The sequence below is a fragment of the Hemicordylus capensis genome, chromosome 3, assembly GCF_027244095.1.
Source record: "Hemicordylus capensis ecotype Gifberg chromosome 3, rHemCap1.1.pri, whole genome shotgun sequence".
Lineage (NCBI taxonomy): Eukaryota > Metazoa > Chordata > Lepidosauria > Squamata > Cordylidae > Hemicordylus > Hemicordylus capensis.
The window spans coordinates 93077511-93104142 of NC_069659.1; the positions used below are offsets into that span (position 1 = coordinate 93077511).

At 41.1% G+C, this 26632-nt stretch overlaps 2 protein-coding genes across 3 annotated transcripts in view; one reads left to right on the plus strand and one right to left on the minus strand.

Moving 5' to 3' along the window:
• On the minus strand, positions 1-21318 carry HMGN1 (high mobility group nucleosome binding domain 1). Of its 2 annotated transcripts, none has more exons than XM_053310495.1 (6): positions 21083-21307; positions 20489-20509; positions 20357-20386; positions 20216-20266; positions 13826-13954; positions 1-969 (listed from the first exon to the last, which is right to left on the minus strand). In XM_053310495.1, the coding sequence occupies exons 1-6, from the start codon at positions 21095-21097 to the stop codon at positions 922-924; spliced, it is 294 nt and encodes a 97-aa protein (XP_053166470.1). In that variant the 5' UTR covers positions 21098-21307; the 3' UTR covers positions 1-921. The 2 variants fall into 2 exon arrangements, with proteins under 2 accessions (XP_053166470.1, XP_053166469.1); XM_053310494.1 differs by lacking the exon at positions 1-969 and adding an exon at positions 976-9051 and having other exon boundaries at positions 21083-21318.
• The window catches only part of GET1 (guided entry of tail-anchored proteins factor 1), an 18603-nt gene continuing 12638 nt past the window's right edge, over positions 20668-26632 (plus strand). The window contains exons 1-2 of the mRNA XM_053310493.1: positions 20668-20942; positions 21783-21974. Coding sequence (XP_053166468.1) covers positions 21849-21974 — 126 coding nt within the window. The 5' untranslated portion in view covers positions 20668-20942; positions 21783-21848. The remainder of the gene's footprint in view (positions 20943-21782; positions 21975-26632) is intronic.

Consider the following 26632-nt stretch of genomic DNA (forward strand, 5'->3'; position numbering starts at 1 on the left):
TTGTTTCTAACCAAGATTTTATTGGTTCTTGTTTGATATCACACACAAACACTGACTATTTGTACAGATTTTCTTCCAATAATTTGAATGTAAACCACATAGTTGTCATTTGCAGCACTGACTTGTTTCACAGACCATTCATTCAAAGTAGGAAAAGTACAGGTGTCTCAAATACTGCCATGTGAAGTTATTTCTACTTAACCAAATGTTTTATCTACTCAGTAATTGAACACCACACACACTACACACCCAGATTTCCAGTCTTTCACAACACAGTTTCAAAGCTGTTGAAAAAATAAACTACCACTACCAAAAATAACTCTGTCACAGATAAAACAAATCTGAAAAGGGGATCCACCACCAGGGAACAGGTTATTTTATTTAGGAAGCATTCTACAGATGACAAATTGGGGCAATAACTGTGAAGACATTTTCCTATTTGTCACAATGGCAACAGTTTTATCTGTGCTATGCTTATTACAAACATATCTCAATCTAGAGTTGGGGTTAGCAATTTGTTTGCCTCTAGAAACCATACTGAGCATTTTTCCCTTTCACATATTAATTTCACTCTGCAACTGTGTGGACTAGAAGTTAACAAAACTAAGTTCAAGATTATAACTGAAGTCCTGTGTGAAGACAGCTTTGAGGGCCATGTGTAAATTGCAAATTACCCACCCTGGCCTGCGGAATGTTAAGCAATCAAGATTTTGAAATTTCTTAATCAAACATTCCATTAATTGCATTTACACACAATTACAATAAATGGGATATGGGGGAGGGCAATCCCCTCATTTTAAAAATGTGTTGTCTAGAACCACTAAAAAAACTTGCATTTACAAAATAGTTGATAAAAATATTCCTCTGAATTATACAAGATGGTGGTACAGGAACCACTGATTAAAGACTTTGTACAAGATGTTACTCAGATTTTGCTTCTTTCTCTCCTGCTGCATCAGATACTGGGGCCTGAAAAAGGAGAATGTTTAGTATAACAATACTTACATTTGTTTTCAAGTTCACATGGATACTATTTACACTATGCCATTATTTTTTAAAAATTTGTCACATCAAATTTGTGATTTAGGACCAACAGAACATTTGTGTACTACTGCATCTACATTTTTGCTGAGAATATTAGATTTAAAAACTCTTGACAGGTTGAGCTTGCCTGTTTAATGTACAGCAAACATCTTTAGTCCTCACATAAAAAATAATCAACCACAAGTCATTAAAACATTGAAGTCAATCTCTGAACATACAATCCTGCATTGATAAGCATCACACACAATTTCCATTTTAAAGCTGTCAGTTATGTTATTCCAGTTTTGTGAATGTTCATTAGTTTTACACACTGATTTCCATGAAGGTAAATCGTGATTCTGCTGAAGAATCAATAGCTCCTCTATGACATGGGAGCAGCTTTAGATCCAAGTACTCAAATCAGAATAGTTGTAAACTACATATGCCCAGCATTTCGGTACAATGCTGGCAGTAATTTTTAAAATCAAACACTCTGTAGTATAATGAACAATTCATGTTCACAGAAGGGCTTTTTCTGGCCTAGTAGAAGTGTTGTATGAGAAAAATGACCACAAATCCAGAAAAGTTCTTTTGTTTACACAAGCTTTTGTGCATCTTTTCAGGAGTCTTTCATGGCCAACTAGAGTTTATAATGCTGCTATATGTATCTTTTTAATCATTATGTTTCTCATAATGTACTGGAATCCACAATACTTTGTGACAGTGGTGCAATAAGTCCACTAGTGCAGCTTGGAAGATTTTCCCATGCACATTCTCATTTGCATAAACACTGAACAAGAATCACTCAAAAATTCCACAAATTCTCCCAATGGTCTACATAGACTGTGATTGTTTTAGCATGTGTTTGGCCGGGGGGGGGGGGGGGGGGCAAAAAGCACATCATACAGTATTAATTTTATATGATGTATGTCTGTTTTTCAAGCAGCCAAGTAGTTTAACAAAAATATTGGATTAAGGATTTAAGAAGAATGCACAATGTGACTTGGATGTTATATTCCAAACAAATTCAAACTTCATATAAACATACTGAAACATTTTTAAATATTAACATGGTAATTCATCAGTAGAACAGGTTTAACTAATACACACACAGTGGGAGGGGGTATAAAGTTGAGAAGCAACTTAACACGTACATGTGTGTGTATATATCAAGAGAAAGAAAATGAGACACAAACATATGCTGCTTTTTAAGCTTACCCAAATACATGCTGTTACTTATTCTGAAAGTGAATGTTTCTAGAAACCAAGTGCAAGTTACCAAACCTGCACTGAACTGGCCTTATCCATTTTAACTCACTTTGTGTTTTAATGGTAAGTAGCTAATTCATATCTGAAATGATCCCAATCTTGTGTGTCTAGGAAGATAGCGCTTTTTGAAAGGGAATTTTTTTTTTAAAGTTTGGTTGGTATATTGGTATTGGTTGGTATACAACTTGTTCTGTATAAATTTCTACTGGTCAAGGACCATAATAAAAGGATTGATTGAAAAGTTTATTCTGGGCCAAGCATCTTAATCTCTTGCACCTTTCTGAAGGAAAATGTCTCCAACAGGTCAGCTATAATGCCAAATCTGACAGCAATGCTTTAATTAAACTATATAGAGAAGTCAATCTCTCAGCCTAACCTACATCACAGGGTTGTTGTGAGTAGAAACCTAAGTATGTAGTACACTGCTCTGGGCTCCTTGGAGGAAGAGCGGGATATAAAATGTAAATGAATGAATGAATGCAATAATAATCCTTACATCTTTGTTTGGAGGGAGAAATGATATGTACAATTAGGCATCTTTTGCTTTGGGACTCCATGCAAATGTTTGTATTGCACATACACCAAGGGCCCACTGGGTTTGTTGCCAAATGAACTGGATGAGAACAGAACTCAGATTTCTTATTAAAATATTTTACAGTGTCTTTCGATACAGGTGAAAGTGGCAAAAGCTTCATTAGATTTTGGTTCCAGTTTCTGAATATCTCTAGAAAACTTGAAAAGTTTGGTAAATCTCCTTTAACTTTGAGTACTACATCCGTTAGAGCAAATTAAATACTCCTTGCACTTTGGGCCAGCCCAAGAATTTTTGGTCCCTAGGCGAAGTATGACTTTGGCACCTCCTCCAGACAAATTTTGAATTTGAAATGCCACATCCTATGGCATTGCAAAAAGCATACCATGGCTTTATTGCTCAAGAGTCTCACCTGAAGAGGTTTCAACAGGCAGAGAGCACAACATGTTCTATTATCTTGCCACAGTTAGCCTGCCTGTTAGCCACCAGCAGCTGCTGGATCTCCACATCTGAGAGAACAGAGTATGTTGCTTTCTACCTACTGAAACCTTTTCTGCTGAGTTCCATCACATGCAATGACATCTCTGTATAATTAGCAGCTGCATCATGTACCAAACATTCTAGTTCTTTGTGGCATGAGTGAGTGAAGCTGCTGTGACATTAGGAGAGCAATAGCAACATACCAAGAGAACCAATAATCTCTAGGAGACTTCCCATGGTAAATAATGTGACATCACCTCTCATTGAGCTCAATAAGTGTATATGTGAGACTTCAAGCAACGAAGTTTGCAGCAAATATGTCTTTTGCACTGTTTCAGGTAACATTGATGCACATTGCTCTACAAAATATTCTATGTGAGATTTTTATTTACCTAGAATAAAAATTTAAAAAACCACTTCTAATTTGGCACCCCTTAACATTTGCCACCCTAAGCAACCACCTAATTTGTCTACATGTTCTGGCTGACCCAGCCTGCACTCAAACAAAAACAAACCACAAGCTTTTGTCAAGAATATTTACAAAGGATGATAGAAATAATTTGCGATACAGTGGCATCGACAGTAGCACACTGCAGGTTTTTTTTTTTAATGCAACAAAAAAAATACTTTGCATCCAAGTCCTGTCTAGTTTATGCTAGTAATAGAAGAGCACTTTTCTCCCATGTTTTCCTTTCTGTAATCTCTTCAGTATCTAATTAGCAATACAATCATTGAATACCTTCACAATTAGTTTACAGTTTGCCAATATTGTTTGCATTGCATGCACACATACTTTGTCCTTTGCCAGAAGATTCAATCTATGAATAGGGAAGTCAAATACTTATTATATGATAATGTTTTGCCTTTAATATTTTCCATGCAGCTTCCATGTTACTTGCAGTGTTGGTTACTAGGGCTTGTACACTAATACGGCCCTGCTCTTTCAATCTCTTCTCAATAAACTGACTAAATATTCACTTGTAAGTCAAGATTCGGTAGCAATTGCTTTCAGGAATATTGTTTCAGGTGCTGGAAACATGATGCTCAGTAAATTACTTCCTTGTGTATCAGTTTATCCATCTGATGTGTCAGCAATTCTACTTGATTTTTTGAATAGCCATTGTTGAACTGTTCTCTAAAAAAGAATGTCATAAGCAGTTACGTGATGCGAACTTATGGACAATTAGTAACACTCCTTCCAGTATTGATTTCAGTTATACAGAAATATGCACTATTCACATATGTAGTTTGAGCTAGTGTCTCATCTCCTTTTGCTTGCTTTTTCCTGACGTTTTATCCACCACACTTGCTATCAACCATCTTCTTGTGACAAAGGGCCTTCCCACAGACCTGGTAGCACGTTTTCCATTTCCATGTTTGACAAATCTGTTTTACTCAAGTTTTCAGGTTCTTGCAACAAAAGACAGAAAATGAGTTTAACCCATGTCTAGAGTAGCATTATTAATTCCATCACTTGAAAGTACGAGATGCTAGCAATCTAAAGTTGTTAATCTATTTGTTAAACATACATGATTCCTGATGTAGGTGTTCCTCAGATGATGTTCTACTTCACAGCAGCAGCTTCTTATACAAGTATTTTATTCTTTTGTGAAACATTTGTTAGCACATCATGCTGAAAGTCTCTTCATTCTTGTTGAATTATTTACATAGGTCTTTCTACAATTGTTTGCCAGCTATTTTCCTTCTTACAGTGGACCTGAAAGAGTTATGACTACCTATAACAGAAAAAGCTTCTCAGAAGGAGGAAGTAACATTTAAAGTTGCTAAGTTCTGTGAGGCAGCTAAGAAGGCTAGACAACAGATGGTAAATCAGATTATGCTAACGGGAAATTGCCGATTAGGATGAGTCCATGTTCCTGATTATATTATGTATATATTATTACTATATTACGTGTATTATTATGTATGTAAATTTTGGTCTATGACCGTAAATAAACATGACATGACTTGACAGAAAAAGCTTCCTTTACTAACAATCAGGATGTGCAAGAACAGAGGTTTGTGCACTGGTTTAGTGCCACAGTGAGGGGAGCAGCAAGCGGGATCTTTTCTTCTTTAAGAGCAGGTCTTTACTGCTCTCCGCCACCACATGCAGCTTCCTGCTGCAGTGGTGCTCATCCCAAGAAGCAGTGCACAGTGCCAGCACACATATGGCATCCATGCATATGTGGGTGCCATTTTCATTGTCAACATGTTGTTGAGCCCTAAGTCTTGATCTTTCAAAGGATTCCAATTCCTCTAGTTCCTCAGTATCTAATTACCACTCAGGAAAGAAAAAAGTAGAGACCAGGTACAACAGCACACTCTGTCGCCACCTCTTTAGTAACATCTACTCCTTCGTATGGTGGACAAGCTAGTATATTCAATTGCAGTTTTATTTTTACATGGGTCACTGAGTGACACATCTTCCAACTCAGGAGACAGGGATAGTAATGGATACCCCATCCAACTGCACTGAGTGATTATGAACTTCCACTGAGAAAAATGATACAAATTGGTACAAGGGACTATTGATCTTTGTACTATCACATAGTACACTCATAGGTGCCTTTGGCATAGGATGATTATTTCTTCTTGAATGTAGATTGTCAACTGTATAAAATTTGAAGATTTCAAAGTTTGCTTCATTACCTAGTTCTTCACAGCACAAGTATGTTGCAGTTCCAAAACATGACTTTTAGTTGCAGAATGCTAGGATTTCCATCCAAGCAAAATCATAGCTACATCTCCATTATTAGTTTTGGCTTCATCCGTGTGTCTGAAGTACTTCTCTAAGCAATTCTGGCAGTAGTATAAATAAAATAAATAAAAGCAGTTATAAGATTATTAACATCTGCTATGCACACATTAATACACTCCACATACTTTGCGGAATGAAATAGTTTGGTTGTTCATGGTCTCTGTATACAGAAGACTATCTTGATGCCTTGACTTGCAGATATTCCAGTTCATTAGCTGTGAATAGTTGCACAACTGACAGCAGAACATTACTTATGTTACCAGAAGAAGTTGCAGCTATGGAATTATAGATTTAACTTCTCAATTTTTCCTTTGAGTGTAATCAACATAACATGATTTATACCATAATAAGGTTGGTATACAGTATGGTGCATTCTGAACCATGGGCAAATATGTAATCTCTATTTCAAATTCTTTAATTTCTGCCTTGCTGCAGTCAAAGTTAGGACTTGTACTACTGAATCAAACGTTCTCAGCAAATTATGCACATAGCATGCAACACCACCTTTGATCACTTAAGAATAAAGACTGGTTGCATTTACCTGAAAAAAGATATTCAAATTATTCTATCTTACACTCAAAAAGAACCTGGGTAATTCATTTTTTCTCTACAGAGTTTTGGTATGCTTCAGAGCACTAATCTGATTACATCTGCAATACCAAGAACATGCTTACTCCAAATTAGGCCCCACTGGGTTCAACTGAGTGCATTTAGATCTCAGGACAAGTATTCTAAAAAACTAATATGTAAAATTTGGGAAAGGGAAGTATTCTAATTTTTTTGGTCTGTGTGCAGAATGAGTTTTGTTCTGGGCGACAGTATCAAGGCAGTGTGTGCGCACATGCATTCAGAGCGGGACCTTCCTGATTAAAACTGAGCGAGATCTAAAATTAACTGAGCGGACATCAAAAACTGTGTGAGCACATGCACATGCCTTAGAGGAAACACTAGAGGGGACGGGATTATTGGGGCTCTATTGCAGGGGATGTTAGAACTCTACCAAGCTTCCAGCCAGAATTTTTCTCAGAGTACTGGGTGAATAGGCAATACAATAGTAGTTTAAAGAACAAATAATTCAATAAGAGGGGGGGAAAGACTGCAACTCTTTTAAATACTCTAGAGTTTCCTCTTAACACAAAGTCCTCTCCCAAACCAGAGTACTACCACCAACCCACTTTTCACTCCTTCAGGATTCTCTCTCAATCAGTATGCATGGCTAATCCAGGATCTCCTCTCTGTTCATTCAGGAGCCCCTGCTCATACTTAACTGCCACATTTAGCTTTCCAAAAGCTCAACTGGCATTTCCTCTCCTCCCCCCCCCCCACCACAGCACTCTTCCATTTTACTAACAACCATACACTGCCCATGCTCCAATTCTGGCTTCTCAAAGGACCATTCCTCCAGAAAGAAGTTATCACAATTTTAAAGAACATATTTTTCCCCAATCTTATTTCCATCTGAAGTGTCATTCAAAATTTTACTCTCAAAAATATATATTGTACCCTCTTCCCAGCATGTTTGTGTGTTAGTGAGCAAAAACAAAACATGAGACAAAACCAATGCAATTATCACTTTCCATAGATTGGTTATGGTCATCCTCAGTTTTGGTTGGCAGCCATTCTGTTTTTTTGAGGACTGACCTTAAAACTTTACCATACAGCTTTGTAAACAAGAGGTTCTATTTCAGCACCCCCACAATCTTTTGAAAAATTAGTTTGACAACCTCAATCATGCCAGCAATATAGCTAAAAAAATTTATTTATTCATTCATTCATTCAATTTCTATACCACCTTCCAAAAATGGCTCAGGGCCATTTACACAGAAAAATAAACATAAGATAGACACCAGCAACAGTCACTGGAAGTACTGTGCTGGGGGTGAATAGGGCCAAAAGAAATGGAACACAATTTTCTCAAGTATCTGACACAATCACTACTTTGCTTTTTATTTACTTGGAGTTTTAAAAATTAATTTTCCACAGAAAAACACATCTATATATTTAATTATCCTGGGTGAGCCTTGAAATGTGTGTCCCGGCGCCCAGCTGATTGGCCAGGCGGTGGCACCTGATTGGCTGAAGCAAGGCAGTGGAGGACCAGCCCCGGCAGCGGCACTCAGCCAGGCGGCAGCACTCAGTCCAGCAGCCTGGGACCGGCATGGGCTGACCGGAGACTGGGGCAGAAGGGGGTGGGGGTGGGGGAGAGGTAGCCAGCCCCAAAGAGCACACAGATGCTCTGTGCAGGGTCAGCTAGTTAATGGAAATTTCCTCATGGAGTTCATTAGTGAAATATTTTCCATTTCAGACTTTTTTTTTTGCTGCACTTCACTGAACACAAGAATTCATGAAACAGCACCAATACATTTTCTCCTCCTGTCCATATTATTTTGAATTCAAACCAGCATCTCTAAACGGAATGCAGCAGAGAAACCAAATAATTAAGTTCCTGTGCCAGATGTTTGATGAACTGACTTGATCATCCAGACTAGTAAGAGCTTATTGTCCTGTGCCAAGCCTTGATTGCGAATATTGGTGATGTGAGTATGCCAAATCGCCTAGCATCTTTAAAAAAATGCATTTTACAATACCCAAGTACACAGAGCCTGAAACCACACTTTCACATGGGAGGTGGAGTGTTCTGTTCTGGGTAGAACTTTGCACCTTTTTCACATATGGAGCAACTAACACACATTTTATTCTGCCAATTTTTATTTTTAAACAGGAACTGCTGTATGTTTTGAACACAATATATTAGGTTTCCAATATAGAGTAGCATAATCAGCAAGTTAAAGCATATATTATTCTTGTTTACTGATGACATTTTTCTACCCTAAGCACAAAACTATTAAGAATGAGGAATATGCTCTACAATGAAGGTACATTTTTGGTACCAGCCTAATGGCACTCATCACACTTCACATCAGTGGTCCTTGCAAGTAAGTGTTCCACAGCTGGTGCACCATCTTCTGCTTTTCTTCTTCTTTGCCTTGGGACCAAAAAAAAAAAAAGTGTCTGCTAGCAGAAGCTTCCAATACAGAAATCAGTTGAGGCAGAAATCTGTAATCCAGAGTAGCTACAGCTCACTTGATGCCCTGAGGCATGCAATGCAGATTTTGCATCCTTTGCCTTATCTAACCATCAATCAATATCTTCTAAGGCATAGCAGGAGTTTGTTTATTTTTTAATCTCAGCTCCCATTTTGGATGGGTGCTCATCCATGTTGATGCCAGCAGGGTCCAACATGTTAAACAACAGCACAATTGGCCACATTTTTCTTTTATGCTTGCATGCGTAGTTCCTGATAAGGTGGTCAAAGTTACCCACCCCACTTTTATTGGCATTGTAGTGCACGTTGATGTCAAGTTTTTGGTTCTCTCCATGCACCACCAGGTTGTGATGCATCATAGACAGTATTGGGATACAATCTTTCTGAAAAGCAAGAACAGATAGAAGTGCTTCTTTGCATATATATGGCTGCATCTTGGAGTGGCAGGGAGAGTTGTATGGGTATGGCTGCATATTGCGGGAGCGGGGATGTGATATCTGGAAAATTGCTTTAGATATGGTTGCATTGTCCAAAATCCAGTTTAGCTGTAGTTGACATAGGCTACGCCATTTTAAGATTGCTTACCCAGAGCCACAAGCTCAGCAACTTGCCTTGGCCTGTCCACTCACACAGTGGGAGTGGGGCCAAGCAAGGTAAAACCAGCCTTATGCATTCTCTCACCCATTTCTCACATAAATGTGTTACTTTTGTATCCTGCCTTTTGGTAACAATCACAAAGCTATGTGCCATTCTGTCTCCCCTCCTATGGGGGAGAATGGGGTTGGTGTCTCTGCAATAAACCAGAGTTGCATACTGTTAGGAATGTAAAGTAATAATGTCAACTACTGTTTGATGTGAAGCATCACCCGACCATCTCCTGTCCTTTGATTTGCTAACCGTGTTAAATCTGTAACCATTACACATACATACTCAGCTCTGACTCCATTTTGGGGCTGCTCTCTTTATGCTGTACTGATATAGAGCGGCACCTTTCTTGTATTCTGCAGAATATAATAAAGTAAGAAAGAGATCTCCTCTTGGTGTGTTCAACTGGCACGTCACACCAGGTAGTGAACCTTTCAGGTTATCAGATGTATAGCTTATTCCTTCTCAGGGTAAAAGCATATTTTGAATGTTTTGTAAGTAAGCTTTCAGCAGCTTTCTAAGTCTGTAATGCTCTTGTCTCTTACAAGATGCCTCCCATTGCAGTTTCATCAGTTTTGTTACTACATTGTAACCCATCTAGGTTACCCTTTGTGTTCCAGGCTATCTGTCCAGGCAGATGACTCCCAATCAGTTTTGCGACACCAAGCTTTTATATCATATTTCTTTGGCATACACTGATTCCTGAAGCCAACCTTCTGTTCAGTATACAATTTTTGAAGTTGACCAGCATGTTCCAAACTTCCATATGTCACAAAAGGCAGCAAATTTGTCACAGGCGGCCTCCAATGTGCTTTGTTGTCAAACCTCAAATATTCTGTGATCACACAAAATCTGTTCAAGCTCACTGTAGCTATGAAGTCTAAGTGCCCTCTGGCGACTACATATCTTCCAGGTTCATTAAGAGTATGGTACACTGTCATCAGCAGCAGCAGGCCAATGTATGCCTTCAGCTCAATGACATCAAGATATATCCACACTTTCACACTAGTAGGGTGGCTCTCTTTCCATTCCCTCAATGTGCACTCTGCCTCTCTCTTTTCCCGCTGCTAAGATGAGGGGAAGAATGTCTTCCATGACAAGCAGTTCAAGGGTTTCCATTTCCTGTATCTTTCTTTGCGTTCTTTTTTGTCCCTGGTTGTTCATGTATTGTGTGTCTGGCTGTTTTATGCTAAATTGGTTGTGGAGTTTTGTTCCAGATCTTTCGATTCTTGCTTCTCAATGTATCACTACTTTCTCCATCTTCAAACTGTAGAAGGTAAGATGAACATGCAACTGCTGCCCTCCCACCTCTAGGCTGACTTTCCCTTGCAAACCACAAGATTTGCTATCTTCTACCTCCCTCTCTTGGCATTTCCATAGGGTGCTCATCTGTGGAATTGCTTGAACACCCCAAGGGAACATAGTCTTTGTGCTCTAAGCAGCTTTCCACATGTGGCATATGTTCTTCATAAGCAAATACATTGTCACGAATATTAGAATTACTAGATAAGATCATACAAAGAGCTTCCTCAGCAGTCAAACCTACTCATTTGCTTGCACCTCCAGTCTACAAAAACAAGGAGAAGAAACAGATTCAGTTTCTTTGGATCCTTTGTTTCTTCTGATCCTTTGCGAAGGAGTACTGAGACTTTGCTTCAAAGTTACAATATTGCTGTTAATTGCTGGTAATTCACAAATGAGTGTTATCAGCCACTGCTGCTTCAGGTACCCTTAGCCCACAAAAGAAACAACTTTCTAGATTTGTGCTGTGTTCGCCTGAATATCATAGTCAGTTTCCATGGGCATTTAAGACATATGCCAGTATATCAAAAAAACATTTTGAAACTATAAAAATACACACTTACTGTTGAGGGTGAGGCCAGTTTCTCTTCAAAATGCTGTTTGCAACAGTCTTTCTACCTATAAAGTGTGTCCTTAATAAGGAAATGCAGAGAGCCTGAATGCAAGTTTGGGTGCAGTTTCCCAGCCAACCAAATCAGCTGTCTCCTCTCTGCATGGAACTAGGATTCAATGACTTTAGAGCAGATGCATTAGGCTGAGGAAGAGAATGGTTGTAGTCAAACTCTGGAGGACCAAGGTTGCTAAGCCCTGCTGTAGAGCACAGGTAAGGGGGGAAAAACTATTGACTGATTGGATTGATAAAGCACCATCAAGTTGGTGTCAACTCTTAGCGACCACATAAATAGATTCTCTCCAGGATTATCTGTCTTCAACTTGGCCTTCAAGGTCTTTCAGTGGTGCATTCATTGCTGTCGTAATCAAGTCCATCCTCCTTGCTGCTGATCATCTTCTTCTCTTTCCTTTAGCTTTTCCCAATATTATGGACTTCTCAAGGGAGCTGTGTCCAAAGTACGATGGTTTGAGCCTGGTCATTTGTGCCTTGAGTGAAAATTTTGGATTGATTTGTTCTATGATCCGTTTGTTTTTCTGGCTGTCCATGGTATCCTCAAGAGTCTTCTCCACCATCAAAGTTCAAAAGCATCAATACTTTTCCTATCTTGCTTCTTCAAAGTCCAGCTTTCACATCCATAGTGTGTTATGTGAAAAACCATTGTCTGATCGATTCTTATCCTTGTAGCTATAGACACATCATGGCATCTAAATATCCCTTCCAAGGCCTTCATTGCAATCCTACCAAGTGCTAGTCTGTGGCATATTTCTTGACTGCTGGATCCATTACTGTTGCTCGTCAATCCTAGAAGGCAGAAGCTATCCACCACTTCAGTGTCTTCATTATCAATTCTGAGGCTGGCTGCTGTACCCATTGTCATTTGAAGACATCTCTTCAACCAAGCTTTTTAGTTCGTCGGTGTGTGTGTATGGATATTTTAATCTGTTTTTATGTTTTAACTGTTAAATTCTTGGTTTGTTTTATGCTGTAAACTGCCTAGAGACTTCTCTAGTGGGTGGCATACAAATTTATTAAATAAATAAATTCGTTTAGTCTTTATATTTAGTCGTAGTCCCATTTTTTCACTGTGTTCCTTGACTTTCATTACTAGAGCTTGCAGATCATCTGCATTCTCAGCTAGCAGAGTGGTGCCATCAGCATAGCGCAGGTTATTTATGTTTCTTCCTCCAACTTTAAAACCATGCTCATCTTCTTCCAATCCAGCTTCTCTCAGTATATGTTCAGCATATAAGTTAAATAAGTAAGGAGAAAGTATACAGCCTTGTCTTACTCCTTTGCTGATCTGGAACCAGTCTGTTTCACCATGGTCTGTCTGGACTGTGGCTTCCTGTCCTGTGTATAGGTTTCTCATGAGAACAATGAGATGTTCTGTGACGCCCACTTTCCTAAGGCTATTCCACAACTTGACATGGTTGACACAATCGAAGGCTTTTCTGTAGTCAATAAAACACATATTGACTTTTTTGGGTGGTATTTGGCTTTCTCAGTTATCTAGCATGCATCAGCAATGATGTCTCTTGTTTCTCGGCTTTTTCTGAAACCAGCTTGAACATCCGGCATTTCCCTTTCCACATAGGGTTCTAATCTGCGTTGGATGATCCTGAGCATTATTTTGCTAGCATGTGAAATTAAGGATATTGTGCAATAGTTAAGTCTCCTTTTCTTGGAACTTTTTTTTAATTCCTGGGGGCAAATAAATGCATTTCTTTGAAGGATTTTTGTCCTAGCTGTTTTTTGTTGGAAAGAAAATGGTTATTGTAAGTGGCTGTATTTTGAAGACATTATTTACTAGGGTGCAAGTGAAAGTGTCCTAGAAGGACTAAGTTGTAGAGTCACTTTTGTGAACTCTGCAACAGTAGATCTGGTGTAGAGGGTTACCCTAGAAGCATTAAATCAGTCTTGTTCACAAGTATCAATATTTCCTCTAGCACATGGGAATGTGATCTTAAATCTGTACAGGTGACATGCCAAATCTATGCTTAACCTCAGATACCAATGTGATATGGTAGGATTTGTCCACCTGTGTCATCCAGTGAGACAGCACCAGCTTGTCTGTTTGGGGGGCAGGGGGAGGCTATGAATGAATTTAAACTGAACCAAGACTGCAGAGCGTGTGCCAAAACCTTAAGATTTTACCTCATCACTTTTTGCTTCTCCATTTTCTGCAGGCAAGTTATCATTTACTTCTTTATTGATCTCTTCAGTTTGCTTCCCTTTTGGTCCCTTTTTTCCTTTCGTTTGGGCTCTCTTTTCCTCAGACTTATCCTACAGTAAATACAAGTAGACTATCAGTATCTAGCCTTTATCACTGATATGAAAATTCAGTCTTCACAATCAAAAGTATTTTGATACCAAGCAGAGTAAAACTAAGTAGAAACTGGAGCAAATGAAGCCCTTAATAAGCACACATACACATGCACATTCATGCACTTCACCAAGTGTCAGGAATGCTATGATTACAACTAGCCTTGGACAGGGCTCCACATATTTATACATACACGCCACCTTCTACCTGGTCCAAGGTTTATAAATAAAAATACACAATATAATTTTTAAAATTATTATTATTATTTGATTTATATACCACCCTTCCAAAAATGGCTCAGGGTGGCTTACACTGCAGTTGAAAATGGCAGTAAGACCCACAACTAAAATGTCTTTTAAATAACCCCCTTAAAATAACTTGGCAAAGAGGCACTTTTTAATGTGGTGATTCTCTTTATTTAGAAGGGGGAGAGTAACTAGCCCTATCCACCCCCAGCACTGTACCTCCATTGACTGTTGCTGGTGTCAATCTTATGTTTCTTTTAGATTGTGAGCCCTTTGGGGACAGGGATCCATCTTATTTTTTTAATAAGTATAGAAATTGAATAAATAATAATGATGATGATGCAATGCTCTGTAGCTAGGGAATTCCATAAATTGGGCACCACCAGCAAGGCTGTCTCTTTCATTGCCACCCACTTCTAAGTATTCTGCTGTATTTGCATTTCCTGATATATTGACTATCTCTCTCAGAAAGAATTTCATCTTCTGCTATCATACAAGTACACAAATCCACAATGGTAATTTCCCCCACTTATTTATTGCATACTGTTCCAATTTCTGTAAACAATATACACAGTTCTACCAGGTAGAGTGCAGCCTTGTTCAATAACACTCATGCCCATAAAATGATTGCATTAAATATCATAAAAAGGTGAATTTCCTCCTAAGTGAGATGAGGAACCTTTCCCTCTGTTATCTTGCTGGCCCTTATTTAAGATCTCATCCATGATTTCATTGCACAGAGAAAATATTTGTCATCTCATGTACTTTTAAATGCAACATTCCTGCTAGATGTATCAATGAAAGCCTCTGAAGTTTCAGATGGTCCCACATGGCTAACCAGGCTCCTGAAATATAGTGATTAAAAAATAGAATCATGCTTACTGTACTGTTTTAAGAAAACAAAATGGAAGATGATTCATATATTGCTTTTCAACAAAAAGTTCTCAAAGCATTTTACTGTTAATGTAACTGCCCCAAGGTGATTTAGTGAACACCCCAAAATTGTATTCTGGCTTTGTGTGGGGAAATTAAATCAGCGTAGAGCAGTTCCACATCAGAATAAATTTTGTGTGCAGTGTTGGTTACAGGAAAGTGACTGACAGAGAGGAAGATGTTCAAAAACAGAAGGTTTTATTTGTGGGTAAGGGGTACAATGGAGTAAGAGTCACTAAAGCAGTATTGTTACTTTAAAAAATACATTACAAGATGAAGCATGTAACTGCTAAGAGGAAATTTAGCTTGATGTCCAAATTGAAGTAACTTCCTAGGCTGACCAGAGAAACAGGCTCTTGGATTTAAGAGAGAAAAGACAGGGATAAAGTGAGCCCAGACTGGGGTGCAGAAGTTATTGTACAACCCCGTTCCTTCCATTATTGGCAAGTGGATCCTTATAGCTTGGGAGCAACTGAAGGACCTTTCCTCGGGGATGGACCGGGAAGCAGCAGAAAGCAGCGAAGAATCAAGGGGATTAAGTTGCTGGGATAGATCCAAAGGGCATCTGTTCTCATGAAGCCAGCTCCAGGTGGTAGAAAGGAGGGCTCTGCAGAGCGGATCCAGCAAGAGAGCCAATCTAGGGCCTGGAAGCAAGGGTGACACGCAGAGCAAAATATGGCCAAGCATTATTGCAAGTGTCAACTGCAGCGTCCAAGTAATGGGCGACTCCAAAATATGGAAACCAAGTGAGGGGCACTGGAGACCAAATGGAGCACACTGGCTCAAGAAACCAGGGGCAGTTAAAGCCCAAATCATGTCCTGAGGGGACATTCCAGTTGCTCTTCTTTCTTGGGTAAGGCAGTTCTGGGGAATCTCAAAGATCTCATTGCTTGTCTGTTGTGCTGCGCTACAACACAATGCTTGAATAGGTCAGTGCAAATGGAGTGATTGGACATGCAAACACTGTAACTCTTTTAGGTCGGAAACACCTAGTAAACTAATCAGTGTTTTAATGGGTACATCTCTGAGTTTCTATCATTCACTTTTGCCTTCCTTTGATAAGGAGGGAATGCGCATCACGGAGCCTTATCTGACTTCCCTGCTGAGGTCATTGGTTTTTAGTTGTTTGAGGCACCTGCAGAGAGACCTTTAAAAGAGAATAAACGTTTGCGAGTTAACTTCAGGAGTCCCAGCATGGGGAAGGTGTGAGGCTAGTTCCTTACAATTTGGCTTTGGCAGCTGCTATATCTGGTGATAACCGTTGCACTGCCTAGTAAGTGACTGTTCCCCAATATAACAGCAGAGGACTCACAATGCTGTGAGGCTCCTGAGCATGTCAAGAGTGAGACCCGTACGCCTGCCTGCAGTCTCAAACATAAGCAGAGAGGCTTCTGTGAGCCTGCAGAAAAGCAGTTCTAGCAACATTATACATCACAAGTAGTAAGTTCACTGTTCCAGAAGGGCTCCCAATCTTAAAAAATAAAAACAGAAGGACTCTGTGCTGAGATTGGATAGGAATAGTTGCTCTCCCCATGCAAAATATTGGAGGGTCACCAGTTTGAAGGATGCCTATTTGCCCAGTTAGCAAGGAGCTTCACTACAGCCTTGCCTCACTAAGATTTTGGAGTCCTTTGAAAGTGTCAGCAGGCATGTAGATAAAAGGTGATCCAGCTGACATAGTATACTTGGACTTACAAAAAACTTTTGACAGAGTTCCTCACCAAAGGCTCTCAAGTAAACTTAGCAGTCATGGGATAAGGGGACAAGTTCACATCCATGTGAAATGCTGGCCTCTTCCCCCCGCCCCCGCGACATCCAGCACTGGCCTATCTCCCTACAGCAGGGGTTTCCCTCAGTGCTGGCCTTTACCAATGCAATATCCGCTGTAGGCGGGGACTGCTGGAGGACCACTCACGCACTGGCCTATTCTCCCCATGCTGCCACTCGCTGGCCTCTCTCCCCAGCAGGGGTTGGCAAGAACACGACAAGAACAGCAGGGGTTGGCAAGAACATCTCCACAGACAGGGGGACAGGCAGAGGCAGGTTTGAGTCAGCACGAGGAAGTTTTTCCTCAGAGAACAGAATGGCCAGGGCTTCCTTATATACCTCCCCAGGCCTCACAAAATCCAGGACTCCATCCAAATCCTGTGCTAATGAGACTGGGGGCAGGGGGAGATAATGCTTCTTATGTGAAACCGCAAGTAAAGGAACCACAGATAAGGAGGCCTTCCTGGATACACTGATGGGGTCTGAGCTTTCAGTGACAGACCAAGAGAAAGATCTTGGGGTCATGGTCAAGAGCTTGTTGAAAGTGTTGACTCAGTGTGCGGCAGCTGTGAAAAAGTCAAATGGAATGCTAGGGATCATTAGGAAGGGGATTGAAAATAAGATGCTAATTTCATGTTCTTATACAAGTCTATAGCACCGCCATATTTGGAGTAGTGCATATAGTTCTGTTCAAGCTATCTTAAGGAGTACACTGTAGAACTGGAAAAGGTGTAGAAGAGGGCAACCACGATGATCAGAGGCCTGGAGCACCTTCCTTATGAGGCAAGGCTAGAGCATCTGGAGCCTTTTAGTTTGGAAAATAGGCAACAATGGGGAGATTTGACAGAGTTCTATAAAATCATGCATGGAGTAGGCAGAGATAATTTTTTCTCCATTTTTCTCACACTAGAACCAGAGGTCATCCCATGAAACTGAAGGCTGGGAAATTTAGGACCAACAAAAGGAAGTACTTTTTCACACATCGCATAATCAATCTATGGAATTATCTGCCACAGGATGTGGTGATGATCACTGGCTTTGATAGCTTTAGAAGGGGCTTAGACAAATTCATGGAGGACAAGTTTACCAATCGCTACTAGATTGGTGGCTATAGGCCAGCTCCAGCCTCAGAGTCAAGATCCTCTAAATACCAATTGCAGGGGAGCAACAGCAAGAGAGAGGGCATGTGCCCTCACCGCTTGCCTGTGGGCTTCCCAGATGCATCTACAGGGCCACTATATGAAACAGGATGCTGGACTAGGTAAGCCTTGGGCCTGAACTGGCAGGGCTTTTACACTAATATGCCTGGGCTTGACAAATCTCAGGTGCCAGGGCAAGTGACACAGTACCCAGAAGTTAAACAGTGGAGCTAGGGGCATTTAATAAAATCTTTATTTGTCCCTGGTAGTCCTATTTCTATTCCAAGCATGTTACCTGGAAAAAGAGATAAAAGAAAAGCCCATTTATCCTTCTCCTCCACAATGTCCATCACTAAATCTGGTAATTTTGTCAAGTGTCCATTGTCTGGCTCCTCAATTTTTGGGCTAGCTCCTAGAGGCAAAGTACGTTTGTCAAGGCCTACTACTAGTTGTAAACCGCACAGAGACGTAAGTTTTGGAAGTTATAAAAATATGTTAAATAAATAAATAAATAAATAATGAATGAATGCCACATCCTGCCAAAATTATAACGAACCCCAAAAACCTCCATTATTCTTTAAACAGAAAGAGGGTGTGTGTGCGCGCGCGCATAAGTGCATGAGAAAAATGGTCAGTTTTAAGAGATTATAAGTTTAACTTGTTTGTATTGATTCAATTTAGCTATTTAAAACAAAATTTAAACACACTCAAAACAACTGATTTTTCAGTTTTTCAATCATCCTGAAATGGTTCTAGGAATAAGCAGTGGCATTAAACTTTGCTTCTCCTTTCAGCACTTCAGGCACTTTTAAGGTTCTCCCAATACATAAAATCAAGCCATTTAGACACTAGTTAGTCCTTGATCAGTTGAGAGCAATAAAACAGGTACGGGTAGTAAGAAGGTGCAGCAGGTGAGAAAGAATCACTGCCAGAACAAACTTCACAGTATACAATTCTATCCTATTCGAAAGAGTTAGCATTCATAGAATAGTTTGGAATGTTCAAAATGTTTCACATCTGTTCCCAATAAACATAACCATGTAACAGAGACCAGTATTATCCCAAAACTGCTGGGGGCAGGGACAACCGTGGCTTACTTAAGGATACCTGCTCAGTTCCTGGCAATGGTAAAACCTTTCACTTACCATATATCAGCTCCCAGATGCACAAATGTACAGGCACAATATGCACTAAAAAGAATATCCATCCCATTACCCTGACTCTCCCTTTCCCACCTTCAGTCATTTCCTTCCTCTCAGTCAAAATTTAGATTATAAGCTCTTTGGACTTGAACCATGCTCTTTACTTAGGTTATGCTAAAAAGTATGACTTATATTGAGGGTCCGAGAGAAACAATACATTCTGCAACACAGAAAATTGAATTCTGCATACTGTTATGCAAGTCAACCTACAAGCAAATTTCCTTATTTTACATGAACATTCTCAGTTTGCATGCTTCTTTGAAAATTCACAATAAAGCTTTTCTAGAATTTGGACTTTTAAAAAAAAGCTTTATAAACTTTTTTTGTCCGATTTTACTGAAGCTTTTTGCTCTAAATATAAACACAACATTGTTTACTTTCAAAGTTTATTCATGCAAATGAATAACTGAAGCTACAGTTCAAACCCTGAAGTTACTTGCAAATTCATTTCAATTAGATATTTACTATCAAACAGTTCTGGGATTGCACCAACTGTCCAATGAATTACTTTTTTCAAGGTTGTGTTACTGCCACCGAGGAAATGTTTTCATATTTTTCACAGCTTTGCGATATATATGTTTCCTTAACAATTGGTTTAAGACCCAAGCTTTACTTAACTGTGATTTTAGTGGTTTCATATTTTATTGTATACACCATAAGACGTTATAAGTCACTTTACATATTTTACACAGAAAAATATAATCATAACTCAAAAATCTAGTTCTGGATAGTCTGATTAAGCTACAAGTGTAAGCTTTCTGACATTTGCCACGTTAAGAGTAACTACAAACTTTTCAGAACACTTCAACACAATACATCACAGAAATTAATATTCATATTAAATATTAAGTTTTCCATCTTTAGATAGCTTTTAAAGCAAATCTCAAATGCTTTAAGCATTTTTTTTTTAAACGTAAACAAGCTCCACCCCTTACCTTTGAAGCTGGCTTTTTTGGTTTAGTTTCAACTTTGGCAGGGATAGGTTTCTGAAAGAAAACACTAGCTTTATTATACGGTCTTTCTTTTAAAAAGCCAGTGGCAAAAGATATAACACACGAAGACATCTCTCTACTTACAGCTGACAATCGTGCTGATCGTCTCTTGGGCTAAAGAGAAAAGACACAGCCATTTCGGTATTAATAACTTCTCCAATGCTACCATCTCTCCTCATCCCTGTAATAAGCACTAACCAAACATTTAATACTCACCTCTTCTTCAGCAGCGTTTACCTGTAAAAGAAACAGCTGATTTTGATATGGAAAGGGAGGAGAAAGGAGTATCGCATGCGCAAAGGGTTACGCGAGGAGCCATTCTAGGATGTGTGGCGTCATAACGCACACGCCCCCTTCCCGCCGCTGTGTTTAGATTTCGAACCTGAGACCTTCCCCGCCTTCTATCAACAGAAAATACCCGACGTTAGCACCTGCGCGAGGCTCCCTCCGAAGCAGCCTGCGCGGAGTCTCGTGGGTCGGGCACGAGACTTACGGCGGGCCAGATTTGGGAGGACAACCGCGGCCATTTACAACCGTCACGCCCACCCCCCCTCCTAGACCTAGATCAACGCGAAAGCTCTGCATCCTGACGACGGAGTTGCCGCAGATTTAGTTTCTTTCTTTTCCTTTTAAAAAGGCCTCCCGTACACAAAAGATCGCCATCACCGCGGTTAATTTTTTTTTTTTTTGTTAAGGGGGGGGGGTGGGGGGACCGGGAGAAAGAAGGCGATATAGGACAGGGAAGTGGTGAAGGGGAAGGAAGCGCGCGTCTTTGCCGCACACCAAGGTGCGCGAGCGCCCGTCGCCAACCTTTCTCTTCGGCATGGCGGAGCAAGCGGCAATGCCGAACGGTGGCGATCAGCTTTTCGTGGGTTTTTTTCCCCCCTAGCGTCGGGCAGCAGGAGCGCTATTTCTCACGGCACGAGCAGCGGTGACTTCTTACTTCTGCCTTCTAGGAGTCTGTCTGGCTATCACACTACTGCGCACTCGGACTCCAGAGCCCGCCCGCTTATCTGCCCCCCGCCCGCCTTTCCCTCCTCCTCCTCCTCCTCCTCCCCCCGCCCCACTTCTCCCGCAAACATCCCAGCAGCGGCGCTGCAACAGGATCCAGCCGGACGGAGGAGAGAAGCGTACGCATCTCTCGACGCCGCGTACAGGCGCGCGTTTTCCTATTGGGCAGCTGGGCTCGCGGGAGCGCGTTTAAATCACAACAACCCGTCACCCTCGAGAGGGGAAAGTTCGGTTCTCCCTCTCCCCGCCAGTTGAGCTGGGGCTGTTTGCCCCGTTCCTTTCATTGTTACTATTGTATTATATCATCATTTTAACGCTTTTTAAGCTCACGCCACACTACCGTTGTGACAGCGATTGCGGGATTTGCGCATGCGTCACTATGACAGGCACGCGTCGCGAGAGCAGTTTATAAAGGATTGCTGTGGCCGCGCACTTGCGGGAGCGCAAGGCTGAGCTTTGTTATTGTGTCCCCCCCCCCCGCTCCTCCTTTACTGTTTAGAATTAAAGTGCTACTCGCAAGAGGGCGGCCCGATAGCCCCGCCCTCCTCCCTCTCTGGCCTAAGACATGAACGAGCTGCGAGAAGAAGCGGACGCGGAAGATGGGACCGATGGCGGCGCGTGGTTGCTCGTGCTGAGCTCTGTGTTCTTGTGCAACCTCCTCAAAATCCTCCTGCCCTCCTGCTCTTCTATTGTAAGTGACGCTCGTCCTCTTCGGGTTTTCATAACTGCGCCCCCCCCCCCGCCGCCGCCCCTTATATCTGAATCCCCTTCCCGAGCCTTGTGGTCCGGGATGGAAGAGGGGCTAAACTGGAGGACGGGGGGAGCGGGGCGTGAGTCTCGCGTGTCCGATATACCTGTCACAACCTGATCCTCGGAAGGAAGTCTCCCTATATTCTGAGGGCGTTACTCCCCACAAGTGAGCATAGGATTGTGGTCTTGAGGCACATTTAAACTATTCTATGTACCCGATGTCAAGGCGAGGAATTGATGGGCTAGTTTTCATCTTTTCAGTGCCGTCTGCTCGTTGAAATTAGCAAATTAGTGGAAAGTAGAATGATCGTTTTGTATTAATGTATGTAGACTACAGTGGTGATCGTATGTATCTCATAGCAGTGTCTCTTTTTTGTTTGTTTGCTTTTTCGTAAGAGATGCTTATTGTGCATCGATTGCCCTGTTGAGCTCTTATGGCAGATACAGTGAAGTGTATAGGGATGACTTGGGGATTCTGGACTGTTTCTCCAATTTGGTGAAACTCTAAGCGTAGCTTAAAAACCACTTGAGATGACATCCAGACTAGGTAGCACTGTTGAAATAAATGAGAAGCTAGTAATCGGCAAGTGCCAGGCATTAATTTCAATAGGACTTAGTCTTGACTAACCTTTCTGAGGAGAGGAGAGCTGGTCTTGTGGTGGCAAGCATGACTTGTCCCCATAGCTAAGCAGGGTCTGCCCTGGTTGAATCTGAATGGAAGACGTGATGTGTGAGCACTGCAAGATATTCCCCTCAGGGGATGAAGCTGCTCTGGGAAGAGCAGAAGGTTTCAAGTTCTCTCCCTGGCTTCTCCAAGATAGGGCTGAGAGAGATTCCTGCCTGCAACCTTGGAGAAGCCACTGCCAGTCTGTGAAGACAATACTGAGCTAGATAGACCAATGGTCTGACTCAGTATATGGCAGTTTCCTATGTTCCAGATACTTCCCATTGTATGCGGTGTGCGTGTCTCAAATGGGAACTTCTAAAATGCATGAAGAAGCATGCACACACACTTAAAAATATAAAGCAAGAATGCAACAAACATGCCTGCAAAATATGATACAGATATATTTTTCAAGAAGCTGGGATTGGCTGAAAGCTCTTATTGAGTGAATTAGTAGACCTATGTAATGTGTGAAGCAACCCTGGACCGCATGAAGGTATTTTGCACACTGTTCTCTTGCCTGAGAAAGCAGCTGGACTGGTTGGGTAATAGAGTGAAAGGCACCACTGCTGCATATACAGCCTTACTGTAAAACTACAGAAAGAATGTCAAGGTCCGAATGTGGCACCTTTGCTGCTGCTACTACCAATATTTATATACCACTTTTCAACAAAAGTTTGAAGGCTTACACATAAAAGAATAAATAAATAAGATGTATTGACATGACCCACAGACATAGATTAATAGATTACTAGAGATAAATAGGAGTGGCAAAAAGCTTAGATGTAAGGGGAGAAGTACTCAATTTGGATCCTTAGTCTTTACATCCCATTCTGTTTTAATAACAACCATATAATACTTTATCATATAATGGCAATGTTCTGCAGTTAAATAGACCATGTAAGCAACTGTAGATCTACATTTCTTAAATGAATTAAAACTGCAGTTCTAAATGTTCTAGAGGTTAAATAACCATTGAATTCAATGGGGTTTACTCTTGAGAAATCATGTTATGATTGTGTTCCAAGTATAATTTCTTGACCTTTATGGCACGTATTTTCAAACTTTGTTATAGATAGGCACTCTTTGTCAAGGAAACAACTTTTGAATCTCATCGGATTCCCTTTTTAAATGCATAAGTTGGACCATTGCTTAGTCCCTTTGTCATTGTTTTTCTATTCCACATGTGTGGCAGATTATTTTTTTAAAGGGGCAGGAGGGCCAATTAGGCAAGTGTCCTGCTCTTGTCAGCCTAACATATTCAGAATCCTGTGTTAGTCCAGCATAGGAGAGGAGAAGAGCCCGGGTGAAAAACCCAAAAGTCACATTGCCACCAGCTGCTTCTCCAGTATCCTTGGCAATACTGCCAGCACACATCTGTTATGTCACAGCATGCCAACAACACCCATGTGGACCAGGCACATGGTGATGGGGACACACACCCATGACATCAGCATATGTAAGCTATTTGACAAGGATGCTACAGTGCCCTCGACTGCATGAGCTATGGTAGTACAGGCAGCAAAAAGCTGGACAGAGAGCTAGCAGAACCCCTGCAGGATCAGGATGAGGAATTGGCAAGCTGTGTTAAATCCCAGAAATGGTATAATAAAGGCCAGACTCACCTTCTGACCAGAAATATGCATGTCAGGGAAAACAGCAACAACAAGAATCAGGCCTTTGAACCCCTATGCCCAATCTACAGATCAACTCAATTAAAACAGCAATACAAATATAAACACCAATTTAAAAACATCTTAAAAACAATTAAACTATCAAAACAATTAAAACCCTGAAAACCAGGTTAACATTAAAACTAATTAAAAACCTTGAAAGGCCAGGCCAAACAGATGGGTTTTAAGGGCTCTCTTGAAGGACAGTAAAGAATTAAGATTATGAATTTCTGCTGGGAGTACATTCCACAGCCCAGGAGCAGCTACAGAGAAGGCCCGCCTCTGAGTCGCCACCAAATGAACCGGTGGTAACTGGAGACGAACCTCCCCAGATGACCTTAACGTGTGGTGGGGATCATGTAAAAGATAGCTGAAGGATGAGGGGGCATTTCCATCTCGCAGCCTCTTCATGCACAACCTAGCAACACAAAGGCTGCCTATGAAATTCTAACTCATTCTAACACCACAGATCCCAAGTATAAAAGGTTACAGGTTCAAACCTGAGATATGAGCTTCCGCTGGGAAGGGCTTGGAGGGACCACAAACAAAGACATGTGAGAGATTTTAACTTGATCTAATCAGAGGAAGCACTGCATAGGACAGTCACTTGACTCCCACATGACACAACCTATCTTTTCCATAAAGTCCTTCATCTAGCACAAGGTTGCTCAACTTCGGCCCTTCTACAGATGTTGGCCTACAACTCCCATAATCCTTGGCTATTGGCCACTGTGACTGGGAATTATGGGAGCTGTAGTCCAAAAACAGCTGGGGGGCCTAAGTTGAACAGGCCTGAGAGCAATACACACCCTATGCTCACTTGGAGGATTAACTGTGCATGCTGCTGGTTAGTCCACCAACTCAGCAGTTGTTTCCCTCTGCAAACTGACTGATTTATCATAGTAGTGACTGGGGCTGCTTGTGAACCCTGAGGAACCTCCCTCCCTCATCCTTGCTGAAGCTCACATGGTCCCTGTGTCTTTGTAAGCTGAATGACAGCGGAGTAGCAGGTGGTATTTGGGTCAGGCTTCACCTGTGCTGTAACTGCCTGCCAAGGACCTTGCAAAGCTACAGAAGCCTATCTGGAGCAAGTCGCTTAGCAAGCCTATCTAGCCTCAGAGGCAGAACCCTAGCCTCAGAGGCAGGATGCCTCTAAATACCAGTTTTAGGGGAGCAACAGCAGGAGAGAGGGAATGCCCTCACCTCTTGCTTGTGGGTTTCCTAGAGGCATCTGGTGGGCCACTGTGTGAAACAGGATGCTGGATTAGATAGGCCTTGGGCTTGATCCACCAGGGCTGTTCTTAATTTCTTAACTCTACATAGGAACAACTGAAATCAAATTGGCCATTGCTACTGAACATGCTATGGGCTTTCTTTGTGGTCTGCACAGTCCTGGGCATGTGGAAGGGCCTGTCCTCTGCCCCTGTTGGAAAGCTGCCTATGAAAAGCAAAGACACCGAGTGCCTGTGCAGTGGTGCCCTTGCTTCTTTGCCCTGTGGAAAGTTACACTCTGTTTGCAGTGACTTTTCTACTTCAGGTGGCCAGGCTGTGATCCTAAAAAACAGAAAAGTCAAGAGTGTCTGAGCCAGGGGCGTAACTAGGTTGGAGTGGGCCCTGAGACAAGATTCTTAAATGGCCCCCCCCCGCCGAGAAATTTTTTTTTATTATTATTATTATTATTATTATTATTATTAATTCGATTTCTATACCGCCCTTCCAAAAATGGCTCAGGGCGGTTTACAAAGAGAAAAAGGTGCCTCTTTGCCCAGTTAGCAGGGGACTTTTATTCTCACATTTCTGTCCTCATTCAAAACATACAAAAAACAGACGTACAAAATTGAGCAAATGAGAAGACACTAGAAACACTAATTATTAAAATGGGCCCCTTGCTGCAGATTAGCAAAGGAGACTTTCAACCATGCAGGGTGAGCCTATGTTTGTTTTCTCAGAATTCTGAACCAATTCAGTAAAGTTTGATTCCAGGAGGTTTTTCACAAGAGGCTTTTAAAGCCCTTTAACACACATCTCCTCTGGAATGGAGGTGCTGCATTCACATGTTGGCCAGATTTACCCTAAGGGGAAAAAATATAAAAGCACAACACATGCATCACAGTTCTCACTCATGTCTCAGTTCTCACTCAGACCTGGGTTGCAAAACAACTTGAACATAAGTGTATTTATGAATGAATGAATGAATTAATTAATTAATACATAAATAAATTTGTTCCAGAAGTTTTTGTAATTTCCTGCCATGAAACAAGC